The following is a 26,325-nucleotide window of genomic DNA, read 5'->3' on the forward strand; positions in this document are numbered from 1 at the left end:
TCCACAGCTCGCTCGCTTTTTTTTTTTTTTTAAAGATTCTTCCCCCTACTTAGAAGCGGTACAAATTATTTCTGTATCTCAATCACTACGCTCCTCAATATGAAAATGTAACCGGTATTCAGAGCATAGATTTTACAGGGTGATAAGTTTTGATTCCTACACAACTTGTGCTGAGGACAGACCCATGGCGGCCGCTGTACCACCAAGAGGTGGACCCACTGAGTCCAACTGACAGCGCAGAGCAGGGGATTTACCTTCAGTGTTCTAAACCTGGCTGTCGGGGAAAGGCTTTTCTCACCACACAAACGGGTGTGGGGTGGATGTTCTAAGCTTAAAGCCGAACGCAGCGCTTCTATCTCAAAGGCTGCAAGCAGCCCTTAGCTTATAATTTCAGTAACTTAAACATTTAAAGTACGTTGACATGTTATGGTTTATACAGAACTAAAGACAGAAAGACAGAACTGTAATGCCCTCTCTCTCCAAGAAAACAAGCAGAAAAACACGAAGGCCATTTTTAGACAGGTAATCAGGCAAACATCCCATTCTGTATAATTATAGATAATTACGCTGTAAAACTTGAACACTTTGGCTGGAATTTTGGGAGAGGCCAGTGCTGTGTTGTGAAACAAACCTGAGGAGATAATGCCAAACGCTAACGTGCCTCTAACACTGCGAGCTGGGCTGTCACAGGCACAGCTTTGTGTTGTCCACAACTTATAGAGAAAATCATCGAGAAAACTCTGGTACGGGGCGGGACTCCTCCAAAGAGTGCACAGATACTGCAGAGAACCACCTCCTCACCACTATGGCCCAAAGTCACTGTGACAACTCATACAGGATCCCAGCATTGGGGTTATCAAATAAATGCTGTACAAACCCACCTCCACTGTTTTGTTTTGTTTTTTTTTTTTTTTTTTAAATGGACAGGATTTATGTTACAATGAAAGAGAAGCACGGGCAAGGCCCGTGTCACCTAGGCCTTCATGGCCAGCCGGCGATGAGCGCGGCTCTGCTGCTCCCTGCCTTCCAACAATCGCTATTCTGCTCCAAGAGACGGCACTAACTTCCATTTTAACACCGAACTGTCACACTACGCTTCGTTACAGCCAGCAGCGGAGCTAGGCAGCCCGAATCACTGCCCCGTCCGTGGGCGCAAATCCACGCCATTTCGGAAGCAGCCGCGGCGCTGACAGCCCCGGCGCGGCGCGGGGCGCGCGGTGCCCACAGAGCTGCGGGCGGCCCCGGGCGGGGCGGGCAGGGAGCGGCGGAGCGGCCGGGAGCTGTCACGCGCATTGTTCGGGGCGCGCCGCGTTCTCCACATGCCGACGGGGAGGGAGCGGGGAGGGGGGGAGGAATATTTCGCCGGCGAGGCCCCTTCGAGAGGCGAAACGGCGTCTCCAGGGGTCCGGGCGCGGCGCACCCCTCCACCTGCCCGCGGAACGGGTGGGCAACAGCGGCCAACCGCCTCCGCCCGAGCGCCGCCGCCGCCGCCGCCTCCCCGCGGGGCCGCAGGTGCCCTCCCGCGGCCGCGCCCCGCCCGGGCTTCCCCTCGGCCCGGCGCCCCCCGCTCCGCTCCCGGTACCTGGTGGTGGTTGTAGGAGTTCCGCTGCTGCAGGAAAGCGGCGGCGGCGGCGGCCGCCTGGTGTTGGTGCTGGAGCTGCGGGCTCACCGGGGACCTCCGGTTCTGCTGCTGTTGCTGCTGCTGAGGTAAATTCATCTGCGGCGGCGGCGGCGGGGGGGCGGCGGCCGAGAAGGGGCTGCTGAAGGGCCCGGCGCAGGGGTTGTGAGGAGACACCGGCGAGAAGCTCTGGAAGAAAGCGGGGTTGATGGACGACGGGATCCCCGGGTAGAAGCTGGTCTCGGACTCCGGGCTCGGCGGCGGCATGGCGCTGATCTGCCCTCCGCCGCTGGAGACCGGAGGCTGCTGCGTCTGCTGCGGAGGCGGCGACGAGGTCTGCACCGACCAGGGGGTGCCGAAGCCGGGCAGCGGCGGAGGAGGAGGGGAAGCCGCCGAGGAGGAGCCGCCCCCGCTCTGGTGATGGGGGCTGGGGATCTCCGGGCTCTGCAGGCTGCTGAAGCCGGAGCCGAGCCCGCCGGGCAGGAGGGTCCCGGGGCTGCCCAGCAAGTGGCTGTTCGGGGGGGACTCCATGGGGGGCGGCTCGGCTCTCGCCTGCGGACGAGGAGGAGACGGCGGCGGATTCACGCAGGAGGCGGCGGCGGCCACCCCCACATCGGGGTCGGCGGGCGCCGGTCCCCCCGCGCGGGAAGGGGCGCCCCGCTCCGAGCCCGGCCGGCGCTCGGCGGCGCTGAGGGGCCCGAGGCTCGGCGGCGGCTCCGGGGGGCGAGCGCCGAGGAGCTGGAGCTGCTGCTGCTGCCTGCGCTCCTGCTGCTGGTACTTGTCAGTGGGGTGGCTGAACTGCTGCTGCTGCTGAGGGGGGTGGCGATGATAGTCGGGGGGGTGGCTGCCGCCGAGCTGGGCTGGGCTGAGCGGCGGCGGCTTCAACTCTTTCCTCTTCTGGCTCGGCGGAGGAGGAGGCGGCGGTTGCTGCTGCGGTTGCTGCTTGTTTAAATCCTGCTGGGGGCCGAGAGCGGGTTTAAAGTCGGAGGAGGGGTGGCCGGGAGGGGGGTGTCCCGGCGCGGGGCCGCTGCCCAGCCTCTCGCCGCCCGGCTGCTGCTGTGTCACCGCCGGCGGCCGCTCCTCCTGCGCGCCGCGGGGATGCGCCGGGAACAGCGCGGAGGAACCGGGCGCGGTGGGTGAGAAGGGGCAGGAGGAGGAGGAACGGGAGGCGGCTGCCGGCGAGGGGAAGGACCACGGCGGCCCGGGGCTGGGGCTGCGGCTGGGGGCCGGCGGCGGGCCGGGGTCCCCCATGGGCCGGCGGGGCTGCCCCGGCCCCACGGAGAGACAAAGGTAATTAACCTGGGGCGGGGGCGAGCGCTGTCGCAGAGCGCTGTGTGAACCTAAAAATAGCCGCTTCCTACAATAAAGCCTTTTTCCTCGTATAACCCCCACTACGCTATTTACAGAAATCGGAGCGTTTTGATAATAATAAATAACCCTTTTTTGTCAGCCCTCCCTCCCCCCCAACCCCTCCTCTAATTTTCACGCACTGCCCCCAGAGGGACACCCCCTCCTCTCACAGCCACAACCGCGCCCGCACCCCGGGGCTCCCCGAGCCGCTACACAACACCGCGGGGCGCTCCCGTCCCCGGCCGGGAGCCGGTCACCGAGCGGGGTGGGCAGCAGCCAGCCGTACCCCACGCTCCCGAGCGGGGCCGCGCTCCTCACCGCCGCCCCCGCCCCCAGTAGCGGCCGCCGGCCGGCTGCAGCCCCCTTAAGAACGCCGGAACATCCGTCATAGTCGCGTCACAGTCCCGCCCTCCGCCTCCTCATGAATAATGCACGAACGCGAGGGAGGAGATGCGCTCGTACTGCCGAGCGACGCGCACTGAAGGTGGGCGCTACCATTTAAAGGGCGCGGGGAGAGGTGACAGCCTTTGAGCGACAGCCTGAAGATCCGCCGGTCTTTTGCTGGCCTTCGACGGCACATCCATCCTGACGCGGAAAACACGCGAAATTGAACCATTTTGTTGTGCTTGCGGCAGCCGGCACGACCGGCTCTTAGCTCCGCGGAGGGAGGTGCCACGGGATGAGCCGTGGTTTCTTCCGCCACCCCGTGCTGCGCCGCCAGGCGGGCGGGGCGCCCCGCCCCTCGTTTGCATTGACGCAGGCGGGCGGGGCGGGCCGTGGTGGCACGAGACGCGGGGACGTTGAGGCCGGGCCGGGCCAGGGAGGGGCGTGTGCTTCGTGTTCCAGCCATCAGCCCGTTCCCACCATGCCCACTAACCGTGTACCTCAGTGGCACACCTCCATGTTTCTCGAAGGCTGACTCTGCCACCCTCCTGGGCAGCCTGTTCCAATGCATCATCGCTCTTTTTGAGAAGAAACTTTTACTAGAGTGCAGCCTGAACCTCCTCTGGTGCAACTCAAAGCTGTTACCTCTTGTCCTACCACTGTTATCCGGGAGGCCGACCTCCTCCTTGCCACAACCTTTCAGGGCGTTGTAGGGAGTGGTAAGGTTTCTCCTGCGCCTCCCCTGCCTCAGATTGAACAATCCCAGTTCCCTCAGCCGCTCCTCTTAAGACCTGTGCTCCAGACCCTTTGCCAGCTCTGCTGCCCTTCTTTGGACACAGTCTAGGCCCTCTTTGAGCCATGCAGCCCATCTTCCATGCCCTCCACCAACCCAAGGAAAGCTCAGGCACAGGCAGGCCTGAAGTGGCTGCAGGTGGTATTGCCCTCTATGGTATTTCCTGGACAGGCAATGCTAAACGTGGGGTTTTACCATTTTTTTATGGTTATGGAAGCATGGTTTTTAGCAACAGTGTTGAACACAAAGAAGTAGCTCAGCAACTATAGGTGTAATGCTGTTGCAGATCACTTGTTCCCTGGGAAAGCTGTAACTTAGCAGTGAGAGTGGTGCACATCTGCAGAGTGAGAGCACACTGGAGAAGTGTCAGTATACGCCTGACCTATCCTACTTCTCCATAGGCATCCATTAGTGGCCTCTGTCAGAAGCTGCATGACTGCTTTCCATTTGGCCAAGGGATCTTTGGCCTGAACCGGTGCTTCAATTGTTAAATCTGCATTTTTATTAAATGTGTATAAAATATAAGGGGAAAATGTTTAGTTCCACGTGTCTACAGTCTTCTTTGGTGCGATCATGTTCCTGTAATTCGGAGTGAACCTGCATGGGTGTGTATATCTGGGTATCTGTGCCACCTTGCTTGCATTTTGCCATGCAAATACATGTGCAGCATAGAAGACTATTTGATACTTTCTTTTTTTTTCTTGTATTTCTGTTAATATTTCAGAGTTGTTCATTATATTGGCATCCATTCTCTTTCAAGAGCTCTGCAGCCACCTTACAAGTAGTAAAAATGAGGGTACAGATCAAGGCCCTGCTGATGATCGCATGCTGAGTGAATGCTGCCAGCCGAGTGATGGTTTCTCCCTGAATAGCGAGTTGCTTCATTGCACAGTCCTCATAAACATGGCTTCAGAGAGCTGTAGAACTGGTAGGATCCAGCTTCCCTTTGCCTTCATGTCACATGCCTGACGTTCGGTTATGTGCAAGCCTGAACAGAAGCTGTCCCGCACCTGGGGCGTTTGCTGGTGTCTAGCAATGGCGAAGTAGTGCTGCGCTGTTCTCCCCTATAGCCAGCTGCCTATTGCTAGCAAGTAAGGCAGGAACTTCTTTGACTGTAGTTTTTGCCCTCTTGCCTGAGTCCCAATTTTAGCAATTCTGTCAGAACAGCTGTTGTGGAGTCCACAAGTTGTTTTAAATCAGTTGGAAGACAAGAGTACTCAGATCCTTTGTGACAGCTTATCTCTGCCATGGTAGCTATCTGCCCCAATTATGCACACTTATTAAAACAACCTTCATGGAGGAAATCTCATCTATTTTTAACCGTGTATAAAGTAAGCATCCGCTCTGAATTAGTTGCCTAATCTTCTGCAAACAAGAGACAGGTGCTACCAAAGTGATGATTCATCTTTCCCTAATACAGGTACATTTAGAGTGAGGAACCTCATCTCTCCTTGCTGGTTTTGAGGAAAGCTTATGGCTATGGCCTGTCCAGGAGCTCTTTAGTGCTCATTGATCTTGTGGTACTAATAGGCTTCTTGACCCTGACACAAGCAAGAATGGCCTTACTGACTAAAACCACGCATCTGCATCCTTCCAGCTGTGCATCTGGTTTCTCCTGCCTCTGAGAGCTGTAAGCCCTCAGCTCCTGTTTGCTGGGCCCACTAATTCTAGCTTCTCTATCAAATCATTTCATTTCAAGAAGTCGTGGGCCCAGGAGTTTTCTTTTCCCTCTCCACTTCTCAGTTTCTCCGTTTTCACTGTGTGGCCTTCACTCTCCATTGCTTTAATTTTTTCTTCTTCCTTGTAATCCTGCTTTCTTTTTTTTAGCTGCCCCTTTTTGGAGACCTTTTTTGGACTGGGCAGTAGGAAAGACTGTCTGGAAACACATGGCTAAATGGATGTGTTGGAAGCTTTACATGTTTAGCCTCTTCTTTCAGCTACCTCAACTGTTTGCAGCTGGGAGATCTGCTAGATTTGCCTTTCCAGAATTTAGGGGATGCTGGGATTCTTGGATTCTAAGATTAATTAAGACTAATTCTGAGATTCATCTTAGAATGATTCTCCTCATTCTAATTTCAGAGCAGAGCCCATGTCCTGGGTGAGCTGGGGGGGCTGGAAGGAGCCATGCAGCTCCGGTTAGTGGCTGAGATGATACAGCAAGTGCTAGGAGGGGTGAGTGTCCAGCCGTGTGCAGTATCACTGCATGTAACATGCGCGCTGAAAAAAGCAGATGTGGCAAAACAAGCTGTCGGATAGGTAAAAACATATATACCTAAGTTATGGTTCTGGCAGCCATTAATCATCCTGCTTCTGTCTGTTCACTGTAACAAACATGCCAGATGTCCACTTCACTTGGGAGGCCTGTGCGGAACTGAGGCTAACAGCTCTCCTGGGTTTGTCAGCGCAGTAGAGACAATGGCCATCCAAGTTCATCTTGCTGTGTTCTGCATCATCCACTCTGCATGAAATTTTGTGTGCCAAGTTGAACAAACAATGCTATAGAAGAGAAAGCATAAAAACAAATCACAGTGAGCTGTATTAAGACAAATCTGGTAAGCTGTAAGGGTTCCAAAGCAGCTCTTCTAGCTGGAACTTAGGTGGCGTGAAAGGTATCATCAAAGCAGCACTTCTGAATTGTACCCCTGAGTGGTTATTGCCTCCTCTGGAAATTGCCATGCACAGCTTAAGTTCTTTCCTTTTCATAAAACTAGGAGAATAACACCTGCTATTGGCCAGTGTTAGAGACACGGTATTATTATGCAAGACAGAATTTTGGCCCATCATTCTGCTTTTCCGCTTGAACAAAAAAACCTCTAAACTTTTAGTAGTTATAAAAGCTGGAAGGGATTGTGCTGAAATGCTGTCTTCCTTGGAGTAGTCTGTGGGTTTAACTTCTTTAAAAATGCAAGTTCTTGGCATAGAATCCATACCTTTTTCTAATCAGATACCTCTAAGGATATGTTATAATTTGGGGAATTTCTGATCAGTCATGAAATGGATAACAATCAAACTATGACATGTAGGCTTTTATGTACTTGCAGAGCTACTTCAGTGCTTCCTCATTTTGTGAATTAACACAAACACCAGAATATCGGGAACCTAGCACATAAAAAAGAAAATAACTGAGCTTCCAGAATCTGTTGTTTCTCTTTTGTTAGTTTTTTTGAAGGTCCCAGTGGCTGTGATTTTGAATATGGGCTGCAAATAACGTGCTAACGTAAAAATTATCTTTGCTCTCATTCCAATACTAAAAGCTGCAGCTTCTCTGGCATTTTTCTTTTGTTTTCTTTTGTTTTCTTTCTTTCTTTCTTTCTTTCTTTTTTTTTTTTGGATGTTATAGTTAAAAGTAAACATGGCTACAGGTAGTTAGTACTAACTTCAAAAAGCCTTTTTGTTGTGGAGTGGCTCAGCGCAGAGAGGATCTGTGGCTGCTTGTAATGCAACAAACTCTTCTTTCCAGAGCCCACAACATTTATAGGTCTTTCACCACTTGCAGTGATTTACTGCTCCATTTGACCCCTCTTCCAAGGCTCTGCAGCTACAAGAAAACATTTTTTTCTCTTTGCCATTTTACCTTTTCTTCTCTTTTTTTTCCCATCTTCCCCTGGGCTCCTTTTTCCAAGATCTGTATTTCGGTAGTGCTGCCTGTCCTGCCTTGGTCTCAGGGGCTCTGCTGGCAGGTCTGTCTCTATCTCACCTGTGGTCGGGCTGCTCGGAGAAGCACTGTCTGCTGTCTGTGGTCTGTGGCATGTGTCTGCTTCATTCATCAGCCTAAGCTTTGAAATGAGCCTGCATATGCATTCCAGGAACAGCACATTGTTCTAACTGGTAACAAAAATACATGACTAACGTGCTTCTGATAGAGCCGCTTCCTCTTAACCTTAAAGTTGGTTTTTGTTAATGACTTCTTCCTCCCATGGAAACATGGAAAACAGTCTGGGACAGCAGGTTATTCAGTAAGAAAAACAGATGATGGGATTTGACATTTCACAGGAAAAAGATGTCTACAGATTTATATCAAAGAGTTTTATTTACTGCTTTTCTGTTCTTGATTTTTTCAAACTCTGAAAGCAAAAATCATGCATTCCTTCAAAGGAGGTGGGCAAGTCTTTTTCGGCGGTGAGCAGTCTGTTGAGTCACTGTAACGTACATTTTTTCCCAATGCTTTTTTTCTTTAAAAGAAAGAAATTGTTAATCATCTCCATATAAAAAATATGGAAAATAAACTGTTGTTTGATCACTGTATGTCAGAATAAAATTAAAAGCAGAGAGAAAGCATGACATGAGGGTTTGACATAGTTTGCTTCGTTCTGTTGTTCCCATGCCTATGTGCCCGTGTTATGTTCATTTTTTAAAGCTAAAAAATCATAAAGTTTATAGGAGATGGGCAGCATTTGTTCCTTATTCAAAGCCCTACTTCCATCACGAGAGCTTTGCTGCCTGCTAAACTTGCAGGATATGGATTCTGGTCACAGGAATACAAACTGGTGATTTACTCTGCTTTTTCTTCTTTTTGCTCTGGAGTTTAACCAGCACATTTGACTAATATTTTCTTGCTTGCTAGTGGCAGTTTCTGGTTTTTCTTTTTTGGTAGTGGAAGTCATTATAGTTTCTCCCAAGAGAATCACTGCCAAAGTAAACAAACATCTTCATGAAAGGAAAATAATGTCTGAGGAGCGTTCAGAATTCCATGTTTTACAGAAGAGTATTTATGGCAACCAACTAGTGAATTAAAGTGAAAGAAATCCCATTTCTAGTCTCCTGCTTCTTCTGTGCTAATCAAAAGTGGCAATTTCTGCTCGCTTCTCTGCCCTACAGTGCAGGGTCTCAGTATTAGCTGTAATTTAAAATGAAGGAAAATATGACATGAAACTCATTTTAGAAGTAGTGGGTTTTTTTTGTTTTTTTTGTTTTTCTTAATTGTTGGTAATTTACATCTGCATGTAAAACTCAGGGGAATTGCTATTGTCTCCAAAATGTTCTGCATGTGGTTGGCAAGAACAACAAGGACAGAAGAAAGTTCAGCTAAAAAATTCATAAAAGCTGCCTGGTGGAATGCATTGCAATCAGCTGTACACCTTGGTGCGCTTATCCCTCTGAACTGATCATTTTTAGTCGAGATGAAACATTCTGAGGAGCAGGAGGCTGGCGGATTTGTGGCATAGATTGTTTGAAGGTTTAAACACTGTGACTATCTCATCTTACTGCAAGTCTGTAGATAGAACATAAGCTCAAGTTGCTGAAAAGTGATAGAATGGCTCCATGTGCACAGCCTACAGAACTGTGAAGGGCTTATTTTCTGTGTGCTTTCTGCGTTCCCTCCAGGAGAGCAGTAATTCCCCAGTGGAGCAAGCACACTTTGCATTTGTTGAGGATGAGACTGTCTCTAGTCCTTTGTTTGGGCAGCAGCTTTCACAAAGGGGACCAGTACTCACTGGGAACTTGCCAGCACCATCGTATGTTTCATGACAAATGCTAAGTGTTCAAAAAGTTGGCACTACAAAATAGAGACACTGTCAATCTCTGTTTAATTCTCAAAATGGCTTGTAGGATTTTAAAGCTTGTGTTGTTGCTGGTGCACTCACCCATCAGATGGCATTTTCACAGCCCTTCTAATATGGCTGGTTGATTTGGTTATATTGCTAGGACTTAAAACAAAATGATTCCTGGGATAGAGATTGCTAGATTGCTAAGATTTTACTGCTGACTTTTTCCTATCTGCTGTGTGGTGAAGAACAGTGTGTCCAGCCACGTGTATTGCTGTAGTCAGATCATGGTATTTTCTTGTCTTCTTTCCTGTGTACAGCTCAGTCACAGCTGCCACTATTTACCAAACACTAAAGTGTTTTTCACAGCTCAGGGAGTATGTTTGGAGTCTGCTGTAAGGAACGCATGATACATCTCTATTAATTGCATGAATGTTCAGTGTATATTTATGTACCTGAATATTGTGGTGTTCTCTTTGAAATTTTAGGGAGTGAGCTGCTGGATCTTTGGATAGGTCTCCAGAGACATGGCGATTTGAGTGTCAGAAAAATTTGCTTCATACCACATTCAGGAGACTAGTGAGGAGACCCAAGGAGACATCTTGAAATCTCTGAGCAGGGAGGCTTTGACACAGAGTTGGTGTATTCTGGATGGCATCCTGTTGGAAGCCTGCCGTTGCTGGTGCAACAGGAGGAAGCAAGCCTCTGACAAAAGCTACATTTGCCACTCTGCAGGACTGCACGGACAGCTTCAACGGAGTGTATGTTTGCACCTAAACAGACCGTTAAAGTCAGGGCTTTAAATTTCCGGCAAAGATTCGTCAAAATTTGTTTCTTAAACTTCTGGAAGTCAGTAGGGGAGCAAGTTCGCTTCTGAGCCATAGCATCTGTGTTGTACTAAAAGTAAAGACAACAATATGGGAAAATATATTCTCTTGTACTTGACCTTATTTCCTCTTTGAGTATAAGATGGATGTTCAGTAATTTTACAAGAACACCCACTGTTTCAATGAAATTGTTTTCAATGGATTCTGTAAGAAATTTGCTGCTTTAATTACTCGGGAATTATCTTAGAAATTAGTGATACAGATCCTTCAGATTCACTGTAGGACTAAAATTAATCAAACTGTTTTGTACAGGCTAGAATTGAAGATGTACAGATTGAAATTGAGAAGACTATTAACTGTATCATTGTGACTAATTATAACTGCATGTTCAGTAACAGAAGTGAGGTTACCAGCTCCAAGAGTGGCCATTGAAATATCCAGCATCCATGGCACTGACATTGAGACTGGCCGGGCCATGAGGCCGTGCATCTGGGAGGAAGAAGAGGAAGGCCTGGATGCACTGAGGAAGAGAGTTGAACTCAGCTCTGCTGTGCAGCAGACGAATATTCACCCTGGGATTTTTTCTTTTTCTTTTCTTTTTTAAATCTATTTATTTATTTAAAAGCAAGTAAGTTCAATTTCTGAACAGTGCATGGAAACTGTTAGGGAAGCTTTCTTTTTTTTTCCTACCCATCTTCATCCTCCTTTTAAACATGCCTAACTTTGGTCAGGTCTCAGAAACAAGAGCTTTCAAGTTCTTCATGCACTTTACATCTCTGATCTAATGATCAGTTGTAAATCAATTTGAGCTTTGTCATTTCTTACCATTCATGATGTCATGATGATAACAAAATAATGGAAAACCAGTATGTCTCTTTCACCATATATATTTGGATTACTAAAAACATACTCTTGTGGTTCTTTCTTAGGGTTCATTTATAACATTTTTAATAATTAAAAAAATAAAGAAAGGAAAGCAAAGAAAATCTCCTGCCAAGAAATATGTAAAAAGCTGAATGTCTTTGAATATTTATGCTAAAGTATTTTAGAAATGCACTAAATTTACAAAAGAATCATTGAAACTGGGAAATGTAGTGAAAATATTGCACTTTAATAAAATGAAATATATTAAAAAAGCAAATATATCAAGTCATCCAGGAAACCATAATTTTCTGCTATAATGAGAACCTGAGGGAGATGTGAAGTTAAATTTAGTTTATTTCTGTACACTCTACATTTTTAACTGTTTCTGCATAGTTTTACTAAGAATTAGGGTTGTATGACTTAATCATTAACTCTTCTATCTATGTATGTTTAGATTTTTTTGCAGGCTTAATCCAACTCTGGGACTGGAAGTCACATCTTCTAACTGTATAGCTACAAGATGAAGGAACTAGGAAAAAAGCAGGGGAAAAGCAGACCTATTATGTTCATCTCTTATACAGAGAACACAAAACCTACTGTAATTATGTCATTTCCTCTCTCATTATGGTATTGAGAGACCAGATCCATTTTTATGTGGTGGCACAAAACAGTTTGCTATTTAAGTATAGGAGCTACAGGAGCTACTTTGCAGAACTGATATTCACATATGCCACAAATCAATTGTTCCCATGACATTAAAAGGGAAAATTACCTTGATCTTTAAAAATTCCCAAACTTTGGTAAATCTCCTTGAGTAATTGTGATATAATTTTGGGTCAATGTGCTTTGACCAAAGCTCAGTCAAAATGAGTAATCCAGGGAACGTTTGTTTTCCTATTGGTAATTCTTTTTTTTGTGCGTACTTACATAGTATGTTGTAACTGAGGAGAAAAAAAAAGCTCATAAAATGTATACATTAGGAAATCAAAGGGCTTTTCTCTCTTCTTTTTCTTTCTTTCTTTTTTTTTTTTTCTTCTTCCAAATAGCCTCTCTTTTCAACTTTGAAAGATCTTCTTTATATGAGGAAATTTACTAGAGACTACAGTAGTATAATTATGCCTTGTGGACACTTTTTAATCTCATATGAATGCCTGTAGAATACAAGTGTCCACATTGGGAGTTATACCATCACAACTAGAGTGGTGTAATTATTCTAGTGAATTCTATATGAAGACAAACGCTTTATGAAAGGGAATTTCATTTTGGCTCTTTTCAGCTTTTTCAGGATCCAAAGCTAAAGGAGTTGATCAAATCAATGAAAGTAATGAAAATTCAATGTTTATCAAGTAGACTGTCAAGTGCTGAGGAAATAAGAAAGTAATAAATATATATGTTTATGGATTAATATTCATGTGCATTTTCATCCTTATTCTCTCAACAGTGGTCGAGTTTGGGAGGAGTTTAATGAAAATTAATAAATAGTCTGGGTTTTTTTGCTCAGCCTCATAAACTAATATAGCCAATATCCAAATGCTGGCAGAGCATTATGGATTCTTAGCTCTCAGAAATAACAACCAGAGTTTCAGGCAAGTATGACACTGGAGAATTTTCTGAATGCTTCATAGTGTCTGCAGATCCTTTGCAGCTTGTACAGCCCAGATCAGGCATTGAATGTCTCTATTTCCTATATCTCAATTAAATTTTAATTATTTAACTATGCATGTCCTAGGACAGTAGTCAAAATGTTTTATACGAAACTTACCCGTTTTCAAGAAAATAATTTCAGAATGTCAGTAGGGGTGTGGAAAAACATAAGTGTTATTTACACAATGTGCTTAGACTGAATTATGAGCATGTCTCAATGTAATTTTTTCATAGACTTTAAGGCAAGCAGAGCCCAGTCGTTTTGGTGACCTAATCCGGTCCAACCTTTATATTGATTACAGAGCGCTACCCTGACAGTCTTGCTTGAAGACCATTATTTCAAGGCGAACTTCGTGAAAAAGATACCTGCTTCATATTTAGAGAGTTCAGACAACAAAGAGTCCACCACACCTACCCCAACACTCACTGCTCAGACGAAATGCTTTATTTGTGGTCTGAATTTGGCTTTGACTTCCCTTGTTGAATCTTTGCTGGATTAAAAAAGCCTTTAGCACTGGCCATCATTCAATGAAAATACTTAAGGGCTGAGATCAAGGCATCTCAGCCCTCTTTTGTTAAGCAAATCTCATTGAGCTACTTTCGTTTCTAACCGTAAGGCAAGACTTCTGTATCATCAGTTTTTCCTGTAGTTTCTTTCAAGTTGCGAGTTTAGAAACTTTTTTTTTTTTGAAGTAAGGACTGCAGGATTGTATGTGGCTGCAGTGGCTATTAGTAATGAGAGAGGTGCAGCATGTGCTGAACAAAAGCGTGTTCTTCCCTTTCTGTTTTTGAAGCATGGATGAAGAAATGAGGGCAAATACCAAAATTTTCATTTTTCATATGTCTTGTCAAAAACCTTTTATAATGAACAGTGCCACACAAGGTCTTCCACTGGATATTATGCTTTCCCAAAGCAGGATTCTTAGGGGAACCCACCAGCGTGGTATCTTGCTGCGATAACCAGAATGCTTGGTTTGCCCTGGCTAGCATTACATACGATGGAGGACTTTTTTCCTGCTTCATATTTAGTTTATCTGCTCAAACTTCTTTGAGGGTTGAAAATACAGTCTCCAATTTTATATGTTGTTTATTTTTGTTCCAACATGTATAACCAATATTTTCATTGATAAAGTCTGCATTTGTCACATAGGCATGAATTAAAGTGGTGTGAGTTACAAGGGTAGCTTGGCTTTGCTATTTTCTGTTTTTTTCCGATTTGCCTACAGTACCAAATTTTTGTTTTCAAAACATCCCAATATTTTTTCCCAAGACAGTGGTACAAGTAGTCTGAAAATTATTTCCAATGAGTTCTGTCTTGAAGCAATGCAAATGGAAGGCGAGACTGGTTTTCACTATGAGTAGAACTCTGTCAGTTATCTATTTTGTAATTAGAGTACAGAGATTTTTACATAGTGCTGACATTGTAATCACTGTCATGCAATGGTTAGGTGAGTGTTTTAAAAGCATCTAAGTATATGCTTTTGCAGTTGTACCCTGTTGCTCTGAAGCTGCTTCAGGCCTGCTGTGCAAGCAAAATGAAACAAAATATTTAAATTTTCTTTTGCGTAGTAATAGTTTCCAGTCCTCAGCTGTCCTCTGGTGAGCAAGCTGCATGCTAGTAATGCTTCAGCTAGATGATATGAAGGATTTTTTATGTCCTGAAAATAATGGGATCAAGTTTACAGTGGTTGTGTGGGTCTGTGTGAGGGACAGCGGTGCTCCAAGCACACATAGAAAAGGGAACAAGGAAGTCCATCAGCCTGAGGACCGCTTGCAACATGCCCCTGAGAAAAATGAGAAGTGCTTGAAATTGTGAGTAAAGAAACTGTTTCCTGCTGTTTGCTTCCTACTGCGTTCTAGGAAGCAGTACATTGTGTACAGGCTTTGTAAATAAATAGGATTGTGTTGGAGAAATGCCTGACTCTGTCACCTATTTGAGGCATAGCCTACACAATATAAAAAATCAACTAATTATCTCTAATTGCGTTTATCTACAACATTTATAACAATGTCTTAGAGTGTACTTAGTGGAGGTGAATTGACAGATGACACATTGCTGAAACTGAACTAAAACTACATGACACGTCGGCTTTACAGTTTGGAGCCATAGTTACAAATTGTATATTTCAAGTAGCATCAAGTACTTCTGTTTACTGTGTGTTCTCTAGACAGAACAAAAACTTGATAGTAATGGGATTGTAGAAAAGCCTACACTGGAAGAATGCTCTGGAGGCCATCTGCTCCAAGGACCTAGGTGGGCCCAGATGCTCAGGGGTCTGCAGGGAGGGAGGTTCCCCCAGTGCTCTGGGCGGCCTGTTCCAAAGTTCAGTTGCTCTCACGGTGAAGAGTTTTGTCTTATACCTGGATGGGTTTTCTCCTGAAGCGCCGTCTGCCTATTGCCTCTTGTTCTGTCAACTGACCATCCTTGTGAAGAGAACCTCCATTTTCTCTGTTACAACCTTTTTAGTGGTGGAAGACGGTCTTCCCCCTTCAGCTGTCTCTCTTTACGCTGAACAAACACAATTCTTTCACTCTTTCTTCATCTGTCAAGTCCTGCAGTCCTCTAATCATGTCAGTGGCCCTCTACTAGACCCTCTCCAGTTTTTTTTTAAGTCTCTTTTGAGCTAGATGGACCAAGACTGGACACAGTATTCCGTCTGTGCCCTAATAACCCCGAAAATACAATTTCATTTTTGACTACTTATAATGAAACCAAAGCACAGAAGCTCGCAAAACTTCAGGAAGTAAAGGGAGGTTCTCTCCTTATTTTACCCTAAAGCCCGATGACTTCAGCATTCACCCTCAGTATGGGAGACCTGGGTTCAGTTCTTGCCTTCTTTTGAAGAGTTAGACCCATGATGCTTGCAACTCTGAGTGGTGCCCTCGGGAGGAGGCTGTAACAAGCTGTGACATATTCCAGGGTTCCTTCAGGCTCTCCTGATGCCACGGTAATATTTTTGTTTAATATACTTTTGGTATTTCTCAGGACCTGCAAGTGTCTTTCCTCCTCGGTTAACCTCTGCTGACTTGTCGCTTGTGCACTCTCTCTTCTTGCTTTACTTCAGAAATGAAAATGCCTAGATAAATTCCCCGAAAGTTTTGAGAATAAACTGTGTTTGCCTGGGTCTGGTGTGATCTTTATGACATACTATGTCTTTGTGTTAGCTTTCTTTCCTTTGATGTGAATGAACTTGCCTGGAGTTAAGTGATTAGTCATCACTTGAATGCTTCCATCTTGGTGTGCTGGTGAGTAAGTAGGGGCTACCTGAATTTAATTAAAAAGAAGGCACTTACTGTAATATTTTTTCTTTGAAGATAGTGGTACTTGGGCTTCTTCATTCTTTTTGTACTTCACATAGCCTTATCTATACAACATAGTAATTTGTGGTGTGATAAGGAATCTATTTGTTTTGTTTGAGGGAGCCAGGAAATATCTAAAAATATTTTCAAGTGCTGCAGTTTTTTAGCAAAAGAGACTTGGGTATAATGTTTGATGTACTGGGTAATAAAATGTTGATCAATATTCATTGCTACTTTTGTTTTATTTTAGAATCCAAGTGCCGGAATGAGAAAGAAAACAATACAAGAACAAACAACACCATTAGCACTGGCAGTTTCCTGGAACAATAAAAAATGTGCAGTTGACTTCTCTACATTACATTGCACTTGCAGATATCAATGTATGAAAAACAAGGATCATTTTAATTGAAGTAGCGTGTTGAAGGAAATAATATGCCCACAGTATTTTTTTAAAGATAATCTTAAAAAAGAATTCAAAATTAAAAGTGAAGCTTATTAATTTGGTATTTCTAGTCTATCACAAAAATGGCCGGAATTTCCCTCCATTTTACTAACAAAAAGCCAAATGTGTGGCTCACACGTGTGTGCTACAGGCGTGCAGGTGCCAAGTTCTGTCAGAATGGAGAGCATTGCTTTATAGCACTTGTCCTCAAAGATGCATTGCTATCAGTAAACTCACAATGAGGATTTATTCTGAACATCATTAGAAAAAAAGAACACCTTAAATTTTCTGAACCTTAGAAAAATCTAAAAGACATTCTTAGCTGGAAATTTCTGTGTGAAGCATGAGATAAATCAGTATTGGGCTGCTTTCAGATGCACAGAGCAGTGTCAGTGACTGATCACCAGAGCTCATGGGTACTGCAGTACCTTTTGTTTTTTTGGAAACAGATTTTGGCAGCAGGCAGTAATATGTGCAACATAAAATCGACCAGTTCTTCGGAACAACTTGTTTCCATATCTGAGTGCTAAAAGGGGAAATCTTAATGGAAACTGGGACTCTCAAGAAAATCCTGCTGGGTATTCTAAAGGCTATGCTTTAATGAGCACACAAGTAAGTTACCTTGGAGAGGAAAGCTAGCCTAGTAAAGAAGGCACAAAGGTGATAATTAAACAAGAAATCAATATGTTAAATATGGAAAAGGGGGGCATAACTTGGAATGAAAATTGAATGTACAAAATGTAGAAGACTTTGGTGAAGATAAAGGTAATAAGGAGTTATTAGTGGGCAGTAGAGTTTCAGACAATAAGGCGGCATTACAAATGTATTAGGAACAAAAGAACAACTAAATCAGATATAGATTTCAGTCTTACAGAAAGAGACAGAACAGATCCAATGGCTGAAAATCAAAGCTTGAAAAATTCAATTGCCGTAAAGATGCAGTGAGAGTGATTACATGTAGGAATAATTTCCCATTATAGGTAGGTGGTAAGCTTGCCATTGCTAGGAATTTAATCCAATTGGATATACTTTAATCTGACTCTGGGAACAGGCTTGTGAGTATAGGGTATCTGTGAGGATGGCTGTAGAGGTCATTTCTACTGTGCAATCTGTACATCGGCGATTTATATTTGTTCTTTGTCACTCTGTTCTTTCATAAGCTGTGGAGGAGAGCAGAAAGCTCTCACTGCCCTCAACGTGCTCCACACGCTTGGCTCTGCATTAAGACAATGACTGAAAAAAAAAATATGTTTCAGGGCTACGGTGGCTGCCGGCAAAAGGCGAGAGGCTGATTGCTAAGGTTAATTCTGGATGTTTTAATTTCACGTTGCTCTGAAGCATTAGGGATGAGTGTAGCTGATTGTGAAACTTTGGCAAGTTGGTGAAGAGGGGCCCTCTCTTTTGGATAGCTGCTACCACAAAGTCAGAGCAGCAAAGATTATGAGGTCTTTTTCTTTCAACTTCATCAGGCGTACATGAGATTGTAATTATGATCATTTGGGCATATCTCATACAATCAACCCACTAGTGTTGCTGGAGCCTGAGGCAGAGGCATCTCAGTCTTTTTTGGTGTTCATATTAGCTTAATTTTTTCAAGACTGAGGGTTTTATTTTTCAGTATAACTCAATTCACCAGAGAATACAGTGGTAAGTGGGCAAAGCACTGCATACAAGATAGCAAGTTGCCTGTTCTGCTTTAAATTCAACTGATTTATAAAGATCCTGTCAGATTCATTTTGTCACAATACGGGTTATAGGTGACAAACACCATTCCTTTTTTCCCAATACTGGCTGATTTCAGCCGTGATGCTCGATGGAGTTGCAGGGCTGCCACGCATGCTGCTCAAGTGCCTGTTTGCTATGATGTGGAACAGCTCACAAAGGGCTTGTTGTGCTTGCAGCAGCGTTGCCTCAAGTTCAGATTTTTTTTTCCTGCAGTGCTCTCTGCCTTTTGTTTAAAAAATCGTGCCTTTCAAAAGCAAAAATAAGAAACCTTACAGTTCTTACACCTTGCTGGAGAGGGAGGATGCAATAGTTTTTCTTATCAGTTTGGTTCTGTTGTGTTCCCATAAGGGAAGGTGAGGCTGTCAGCAGACACTTATTATCATCCAACTAGACTGTGAAAAGAGACGTGCAGTTTCATCAACATCATGCTTTTTTCTCAAGCGTTTGAAGCAGAGGCAGCCTCTTCTTACATGAACCAACATGTATTCTTTTGTCATTTATAGGTCCGATGGAGGGATGCATTTTCTATTGCTATTTGTTGTATGTAAGTGGAATTGGCACCTGCATATGTGAATATACGTATTGGCTTATCATGGAAGTCACCTTACTATCATCTATTGTACAGTTTATCACGTCATTGCTCTGCATCATATACAACATTGGCTTACAAATATATATTCATGGTTAACTATGTATCATTGGGTTACAATATACCCACCATCGAGCAGATCACTGAATACCTGCCTACAGCTCTATGTATTTGTGCAGGTATTTGTACACGAGCTGCGAGCACAGGTAAATCTGCATGGAAACTTAGAGGTGGGTGAATCGAGAGAGATGATGGGAAAAACCCAGCAGTTCCAGATCATTCATTGGATGGTGGAGCTAATGAAGACTGGTTTTTGTTCCGTGAGCTGTGATACACCCACATTCTTCACACTGAAAAGCACTCACAGTAAGATTCCTCTCGTTAGTTTCTCCACCATAGTGCTACTCATAGTTTTTACCAAGGCTATACACTGCTATTTCTTGGCCTAATGACCAGGGATGACCCAGCAAACCCTGTTCTGGAGATTCAGGCATGCAAGACTGCCAACTGGTACATGTCCAGCATGGTCAGCACCTGCTACCAGCTGAACCCATCTTACTGCCCTTCTCCTCTGCTAGCAACAAAAATTAATTACTCTGGGAGCTACATTCCGTGATGTGCTAAATGTTGTACAGGTCTGTTGTAAGATCTTACTATTTTAAAAATGTCTACTCAATTCAATTTAGTTGAAGCTGAACAGACATGACAGAGAGACAGTACCATGCATGCAAGCTTCATTTCCTCAGGAAGCCATGCTAAAAAAAATCAACGTAGGAATACTTTCTGTAACTGTCTAGAAGCTTGCTGTTAATTATCAAAATGAAGAAGCAGAGTGAGCTAACAGTGTGCTGATTTAAACAATCAGAATCTGTATTTCAACAAATAGACCTGCTGAAAAGGAAAAGGAAAGTAAATGAGATTTGGGTGCGGTGTAACATGTTTAGCGTCTGTATCTGGCCTTGTAGTAATGGTCTCCAACCCTAAAAATCACCCTCCTCTACCCAAAATCTACAAAGTATACAAAAGTTAAAAGGAGCATTTTATTCCTAAGGCATCAGAAAACCTCTCAACCTCTAGATGAAGGCTGTTTGTTCAGACTAGGTCAGCCCGCAGCAGAGTTACGTTCCTCAGTGCCAGTGTTCCTGGGACTCTGTCAGCCCAGCACCCCTGAAGGATTGCTGCTCCACCAGTTTTCCTGCCAAATGTGCCTCCTGTCCCTTCCTGCCCCACAACATACCTATCTACACATGCTTTGCAGAGTCATTGTGGATTCAATAATACAAGAAGATGAAAAAGGAAAATGCACATTTCTTCCATGACTGTTCCTATGGCTGTGTAGTCACTATTTTAAAGACTCTCATGTTTCTGAAAATGGAGTTTTGGTCTATTTTGAGAACCAGCCTTCTGACATTTGTTTGCTCGCTATGTTGTGAGGCCAGCCAGGAAGTGCAGTTTTTACAAATCGCCTCTTGTATTTGGGTTAATCCAGGCCTTCCTGCACTTTACTTGGTTGTTGTAAATGCATCTTATAATTTATACAGAATGCAGTTCATTTGTGCTGTGACTAGAAACATTAAAAGAAAGCATTCAGTCATCGCTTTTGCATCTGGTGATGCGAACTGGGATTTTCAGAAGAACCCAGAAGAATTAGACATTCAAATTTCATTAAAATGCTGTGGAAGTGAAGCATATAAACTCTATTAAAAAGCTCAGTCATTACCTATAACTCTTTTTTCTTTCTCCATTTTAATTTCTGGATAAGTTTGCTTAGGAGAGAGTTGTGGACGAGGCTGGTTTTGCACACTCTGTGTTCTCATTAGGGCTAAGGCACAGTCCCATTTTAGGTGCCTAGACCCATTTTTAAATGCAGCTTCATGCGCTCATCTATTTACTGCTTTTGTAATTAAAATATTATTTTCATAGCCATAGCAACTGCTGTAAGCAACAGATCAATAAAACTGTTCATACCAATATTTTGGTGAATAAGATTTTGAAAATATGTGATATCTAACATGTGAATGATTTGTACCTTTTCATCTTATGAAGAGCTTGTGTATACACAGCTGAATAAAAGTCACTTCTGAAAATAAAGTACTTGAGAATGTAAAAGAATTGAATATATTACATTTAAATTCAAGGAAACATGACTAAAAATTACATCAAATATATTTTCAGATGTCTAACCACTCAAAAGTGTGGTCTATATGGACTACTGGATGAAGGGTGAGTAGGGAGTAGAGTTTGTTCTGCAGTCAAAAAGGACGGATGCAGCACTACAGCATGTGCTTACTGCAGGAAGGAGTTAATATTTTTGCCAGCAATGTTCAGCCCCTACTTCTTACAAAAAAGAATTAATGGCTTTTCTGCCTGGTGATGAAAATAGAAGCCAAATTTAAGTTGTTTCTTGAAGGCAGATGTAATTAGATCATGAAACTTCTGGCTTCTGAGTCTAAATAATAGCTTAAGAATGCCCACACTACATTAGAGCAGGATACTGTCTCCTAACTGTTTCTTAGGGGTGACGACAGGAGCAATGCAAGCGTGAAGTGACACTTCCCCCAATTTCCAGCTGTGTACAATGCATATAGTCCTTGAACTGCAGATTTAAGAGCATTATATATTTAACAGCCCTTTCTGAATCCTTCCTCTATAGATTTTTCTAATTATTTATTAAACGCACTTACATTTTTGTCAGCCACAACATTCTTACAGCAATAAACTATGCAGTGTAGCTATGAATTGTGTGAAAAATATTTCTGTTTGATTTAAGCTGCACTATTTGCTGCCTACTAGGTCTTACGTATGAGAAATAGGAAACAATTGTTCCTTACTATCTCCAGGCTGTTCTCAATTTTATATACAGCTATTATGTTTCCTCTTAGTTATTTCTCTTTTTTTCTGTTTTGTTTTGTTTTTAAATAGGAGAGCACTTTATTGAACCTCACACTGTTATGGGGTTCTACTGCTATTCATCTTTCTTCTCCTGCATACTTCTAATAAACCTTTGGGTCAGTCAGAACTACGCGCGGTGTTTTGGACGTGGGTGCAGTCTGGGTTTATGCGGTGGTGCAATAGTTTATCTTTTGCCTTTTCTTTCTCCTATAATGGTTGTAACATTTTGTTTGCATTTTTTGTCTGCTGGAGAGCACTGGACAGATGTTTGCAAAAGGTCTCAACAAGGAGTCCAAGATTCTTCCTGGAGTGATTATTTATAATTTATCACTGTGTATGTGCAATTAGGGTGTTTCTTCCCCCCATGTGTATTACTGTGCGTCTATCGATAATAAATGATGCGTGGTTTTATGTTGCTGAATCACTCGGCATTCAGTATGACAATGCCTTTTGAAGTATTGACTGTGGTAAGTGATTTGTATCATCAGCGAACTTAGCCGTCTCATTATTAATCCCCTTTTCCAGATCATTTGTGAATATACTGAAGAGAACAAGTTCAAGTGCCGATCCCTGATCACTTCTCTCCCACGGTGAAAACAATTTATTACTATGCTTCAACAAATCATTAATCTACTGAAGAATTTTCATCCTTATGAAAACTCAGTTTCTTTAAGAGCCTTTAGAGAGAGATCTTGTCAAAACACTTTGACTTCTGGAAATCCAAGAACATTACAGCAGTCCGCATCCACCAACATGCTGACTTCTTTAGAATTATAACATCATCAATTTCATCAACACGCAGTAGATTGTAAACCCTACAGTTAGTCAAGTTTCTTCTTCTGCGGATATGACGTTATTTGTGTACTAAAAATAGTGGCATGCACTTTCATTTCTTGTACAAAGGCTTCTAGCAGTTAGTGACACTTTCTAAGTGAAGTTATTGCTACGCTGCCAGAAACTCCAGAGCGAGGTACAGATTTCCATTGACCCCGAATGCAGCATGGTTTCTTTGTGATAGAAGTCTTCTATTTATTTTCCATAAATGACACATCCCTGAAGCAAAAGCGAGGGAATGAAAGTTACATTTTATCACTGTAACATTTGCAGAAAAGTGAACTGCTAAACTCCCTATTCATAATGAAACTTTGACTAGCCACGAGTTCTTAAAAAGCTTACCTGCAGGTGCCTAGTTTTTTTTTTTTCCTTTAAAAATTTATATCTGAGCCTTATGAACTTCTGATTAAACTTTTAAAATAAATTAAGGGCTAGAGGATTAGACAGGGAATTGGAAATGAACTGTGGTATCTTTTGCCTCTAGCTCAGCATTTTGAAGGCAGCCCAAATGAGATGTGACAAAGTGCAGTGCTCTCGTTTCTTTTTGCTGACCTACGTGTAAGTGGAGTTTGGTCTCTGCCAAGTTCTTTGTGTGAACAGCCACGTCACCGTCACTGCTAGTATAATTAGCAGTAATTAGCCCTTTGTTGGAATATAAAATAAATAGGCCATGATTTGGATATCACAGCAACTAAATTATCCACTTAGATGATCCCCTCTGTGGGTGAACCACCTGCTGATCCCAGCCCTCCCTTTTCCACAAAGTGACAGAAGTTATGAAGATCTGATTTAAATGGCTGATATCTCCAGCTTGTGTTTTGCAGAATGCTGTGTCCTGTTTGAAATATAAACTGTAAAATCCTTCAGGACAGTCCCTGAGTGAGCCTAATAAAGCCATGTTTTAATCTGTTAAGGGCTGTAGTTTCTATTGGGCATTTCCTTCCTGCCCTTGATGGAGGTGTGAAGAGTTTCAGAGGAAGCACTCACCTGCAGCTGTTCAGAGCTTGCTACTGCCTCAGCCCCTATCTGAACTTCCTATTGCTCTTTCTCAGGAGAAATTATTTCATTAATCTGGGTCAGCCCTTTCTGAGCATGTCTTTGTTTCTTACCTTGTTTCTGCTGCTCACACTGTCCAGCTGCCAGACTATTTTCAGACCCATAGGTCTAACTCCCTGGGCATTTTTCCTGGGCTTTGTACACCAGTGGCTGTCCTAGGAGGGGAAAGAAAAGTGTACTTTTCCAGGGGAACACTGAATGCAGCTTTTTTTCTGCACATGTGCCGTCTATGAACTCTTTGGTGATCACCTGATCCCTTTCTCTTTGCTTGACTCTGAAAGCCCATCTTATTCTTCTGTTCTCCTCAAAGCACCTGTGGGAATTTCTGTAGCTTGGTTGCCTCTATCTGAAGTTTTCCTTTGCTCCTTTGAGAAAAGAGAAAGTCGTAGCAGCTGAAAGTGTGCCAGTTCCCCAACCATGCTGGTTGCCAGTCATTGGCTGGGTCAGCAGAGACTGCGGTGGGAAAGCCTGGTCTTGCTGCAGGTCGGAGCAGGGCACACAAGACTTCTGATCAGAATGTGGTGGCATGGGAATCCGTCAGTGCTCTTCTGGGGTGGTGGTCATTGTCCTAACAGCCTCTGCATTATGATAACAGGAAAAACATTAATGTCTGTTTTACTGGCGTATTTCGGAATGAATAACTCTTGGCACTAGAGTCAATTGCATGCAACAGACAACTGTGCTGCTTTAAAAGTCCTATGCATTATGCCAGAAGTGTAAGGGTCTCCCATCTTCAAACACAGACACATGGCTTCAGACAACAAAAACACTAGGTGTTGTTCTGGAAGTAAAGAGAAGCAGTGTGAATCTGCTTTTCCCATATTTTCAGCCAATCACTGGCTGTTTTAAATCTTTAATCTAAGTAAATACTTGGACTTAGTTTCTGAAAAGCAAAAACCTGCCAGCTATTTCAATGAAGGCAACAACTTAAGCCGTCAATATGTCATTCCTGAAACAAGTACAATTTCAGCAATCAAGTAGGAGATATTTCTTGTTTCCCACGCTAGGTCAGCACTTTCTTGTAGAGATAGTTTGTATCATAATGATGTGCTCTGTGGAGGCGACTCATTTGTGCATTCTGGAGTTCAGACAAAGTCTCTGTGTTACCTCTCTTTCCTCTGCTACCTTCCACGTGTTTTTCCTGGATTCATAACAGAATGATTCATTCTGCTACTTAAGACTAAAATGGCTTCTCATTTTCACTTTCTTTATACATAAAGAGGCTGATAAATGTATTGGGTTATGGCTGAAGAAGCTAGAATACACGCTACGTGAAAACCATCATAGATTGTTCCAAAATGACCTTGATTAATTAACAAATAGATTTTGCTTTGTGCCGGTCCAACTATTTTGACAGCTACTTGTGGTATAGTGCAGAAGTGGGGTTATAATTACACAGGGCTGGAGATGTCTAATAGTTAAGTAGTCCCACCCAGTTCTGTATATGCCAGCATGACTATGTGAACGCAATACACAAAGCCAGATGTACCATTTTAACTACACAAGGATATATACAACTGTTTAAAATGGGCAGTGTAACATTTATGTACATAGGTCGCACTGAAAATAATGTCTCCTATTTATTTCCACGGAAGCAAGAACAGATTCCAAGAGCACAATAACACTATTTGACAGAGCAAGCCCTCAGCTACAAAACACTGTTTTTCAGCATAGCTGCCACCACTAGCTGTGCATTTTCACCAGGGATGAACAAGAGCCTGTGTGCCATGGTCGTAAAAGTTTGTACCAGCAGAGATGGCCCACTGTTTCACAGCTGCTATGATGGCGTTGTTGCTGGGAAAAAGTTGCCCACACAGTCCATTTTTCACTGGCCCGAACAGATGGAAGTCAGAAGGTGCCAAACCTGGATAGTAGGGGGCATGTGGTAGGACAGTCCAGCCAAGATACAATACTGTACAGTACAGTACAGTAAGACCTTTGGTGACTGCATTTTCAGAGGTGGCCTAGAATCCACAGTTTCAACTGGAAATATTTTCAGGTGTGCTTTTCCCATTATCCTTTTTCCTATTTCATGAATGTGCTTGTTTCAAGAAAATGACATGGGTTTTTTTGGCTTCAGACAATCTTACCTTCATAATTAATCTTTTTAACTTTTCACCAGCTGTCACAGGTTTGCTGACCAGGAAAGGAAGTCATTCTAGAAGGCCAAAACGCAACATTATGAAACAGGCTGATTTGGGTTGGATTTTGAACAAAACTGTCCTCTTCACTTCATAAGTTTTATTAAAAGAGATAAAGGAATTAATATACTAGTGTTAAACTAATATCTCATCTCTTGATGACAATCATGCTTATGGCAAGAACATTACCATTGATTGTAATACTTGAAAATATTGTGAATACTTCAAGAAACCAAGATCTGGCTACACATCATCAGGTAAAGCCTCTGCATTAATGTGTGGAAGAAGAAAAGAGTTCACCTCTTTTAGAATTAAGAAAGATTATGGTCATATCAAAGTTTATGCTAGCTTCATTTTAGCTGATACTGAAGACCAGTATT

The 26,325-nt window shown here is 43.4% G+C and overlaps 1 protein-coding gene and 1 long non-coding RNA gene across 4 annotated transcripts in view; one reads left to right on the top strand and one right to left on the bottom strand.

Annotated features, from left to right (window-relative positions):
• CPEB2 (cytoplasmic polyadenylation element binding protein 2) overlaps positions 1-3,323 on the bottom strand; it is a 55,841-nt gene extending 52,518 nt beyond the window's left edge. For 2 of the 3 annotated variants that reach the window (XM_021393952.1, XM_021393953.1), the window contains exon 1: positions 1,583-3,007. In XM_021393952.1, the coding sequence (XP_021249627.1) occupies positions 1,583-2,869 (1,287 nt within the window). In that variant the 5' untranslated portion in view covers positions 2,870-3,007. Of the gene's footprint in view, positions 1-1,582; positions 3,008-3,254 lie in introns of those variants that run through there. The other variant, XM_021393954.1, reaches the window with a different exon arrangement.
• On the top strand, positions 1,578-25,991 carry LOC110397547. Its single transcript, XR_002437842.1, has 3 exons — positions 1,578-1,707; positions 10,120-15,914; positions 16,517-25,991. It is a non-coding gene; the product is annotated as an uncharacterized LOC110397547 (long non-coding RNA).

This window comes from Numida meleagris, chromosome 4 (genome assembly GCF_002078875.1).
Source record: "Numida meleagris isolate 19003 breed g44 Domestic line chromosome 4, NumMel1.0, whole genome shotgun sequence".
NCBI lineage: Eukaryota > Metazoa > Chordata > Aves > Galliformes > Numididae > Numida > Numida meleagris.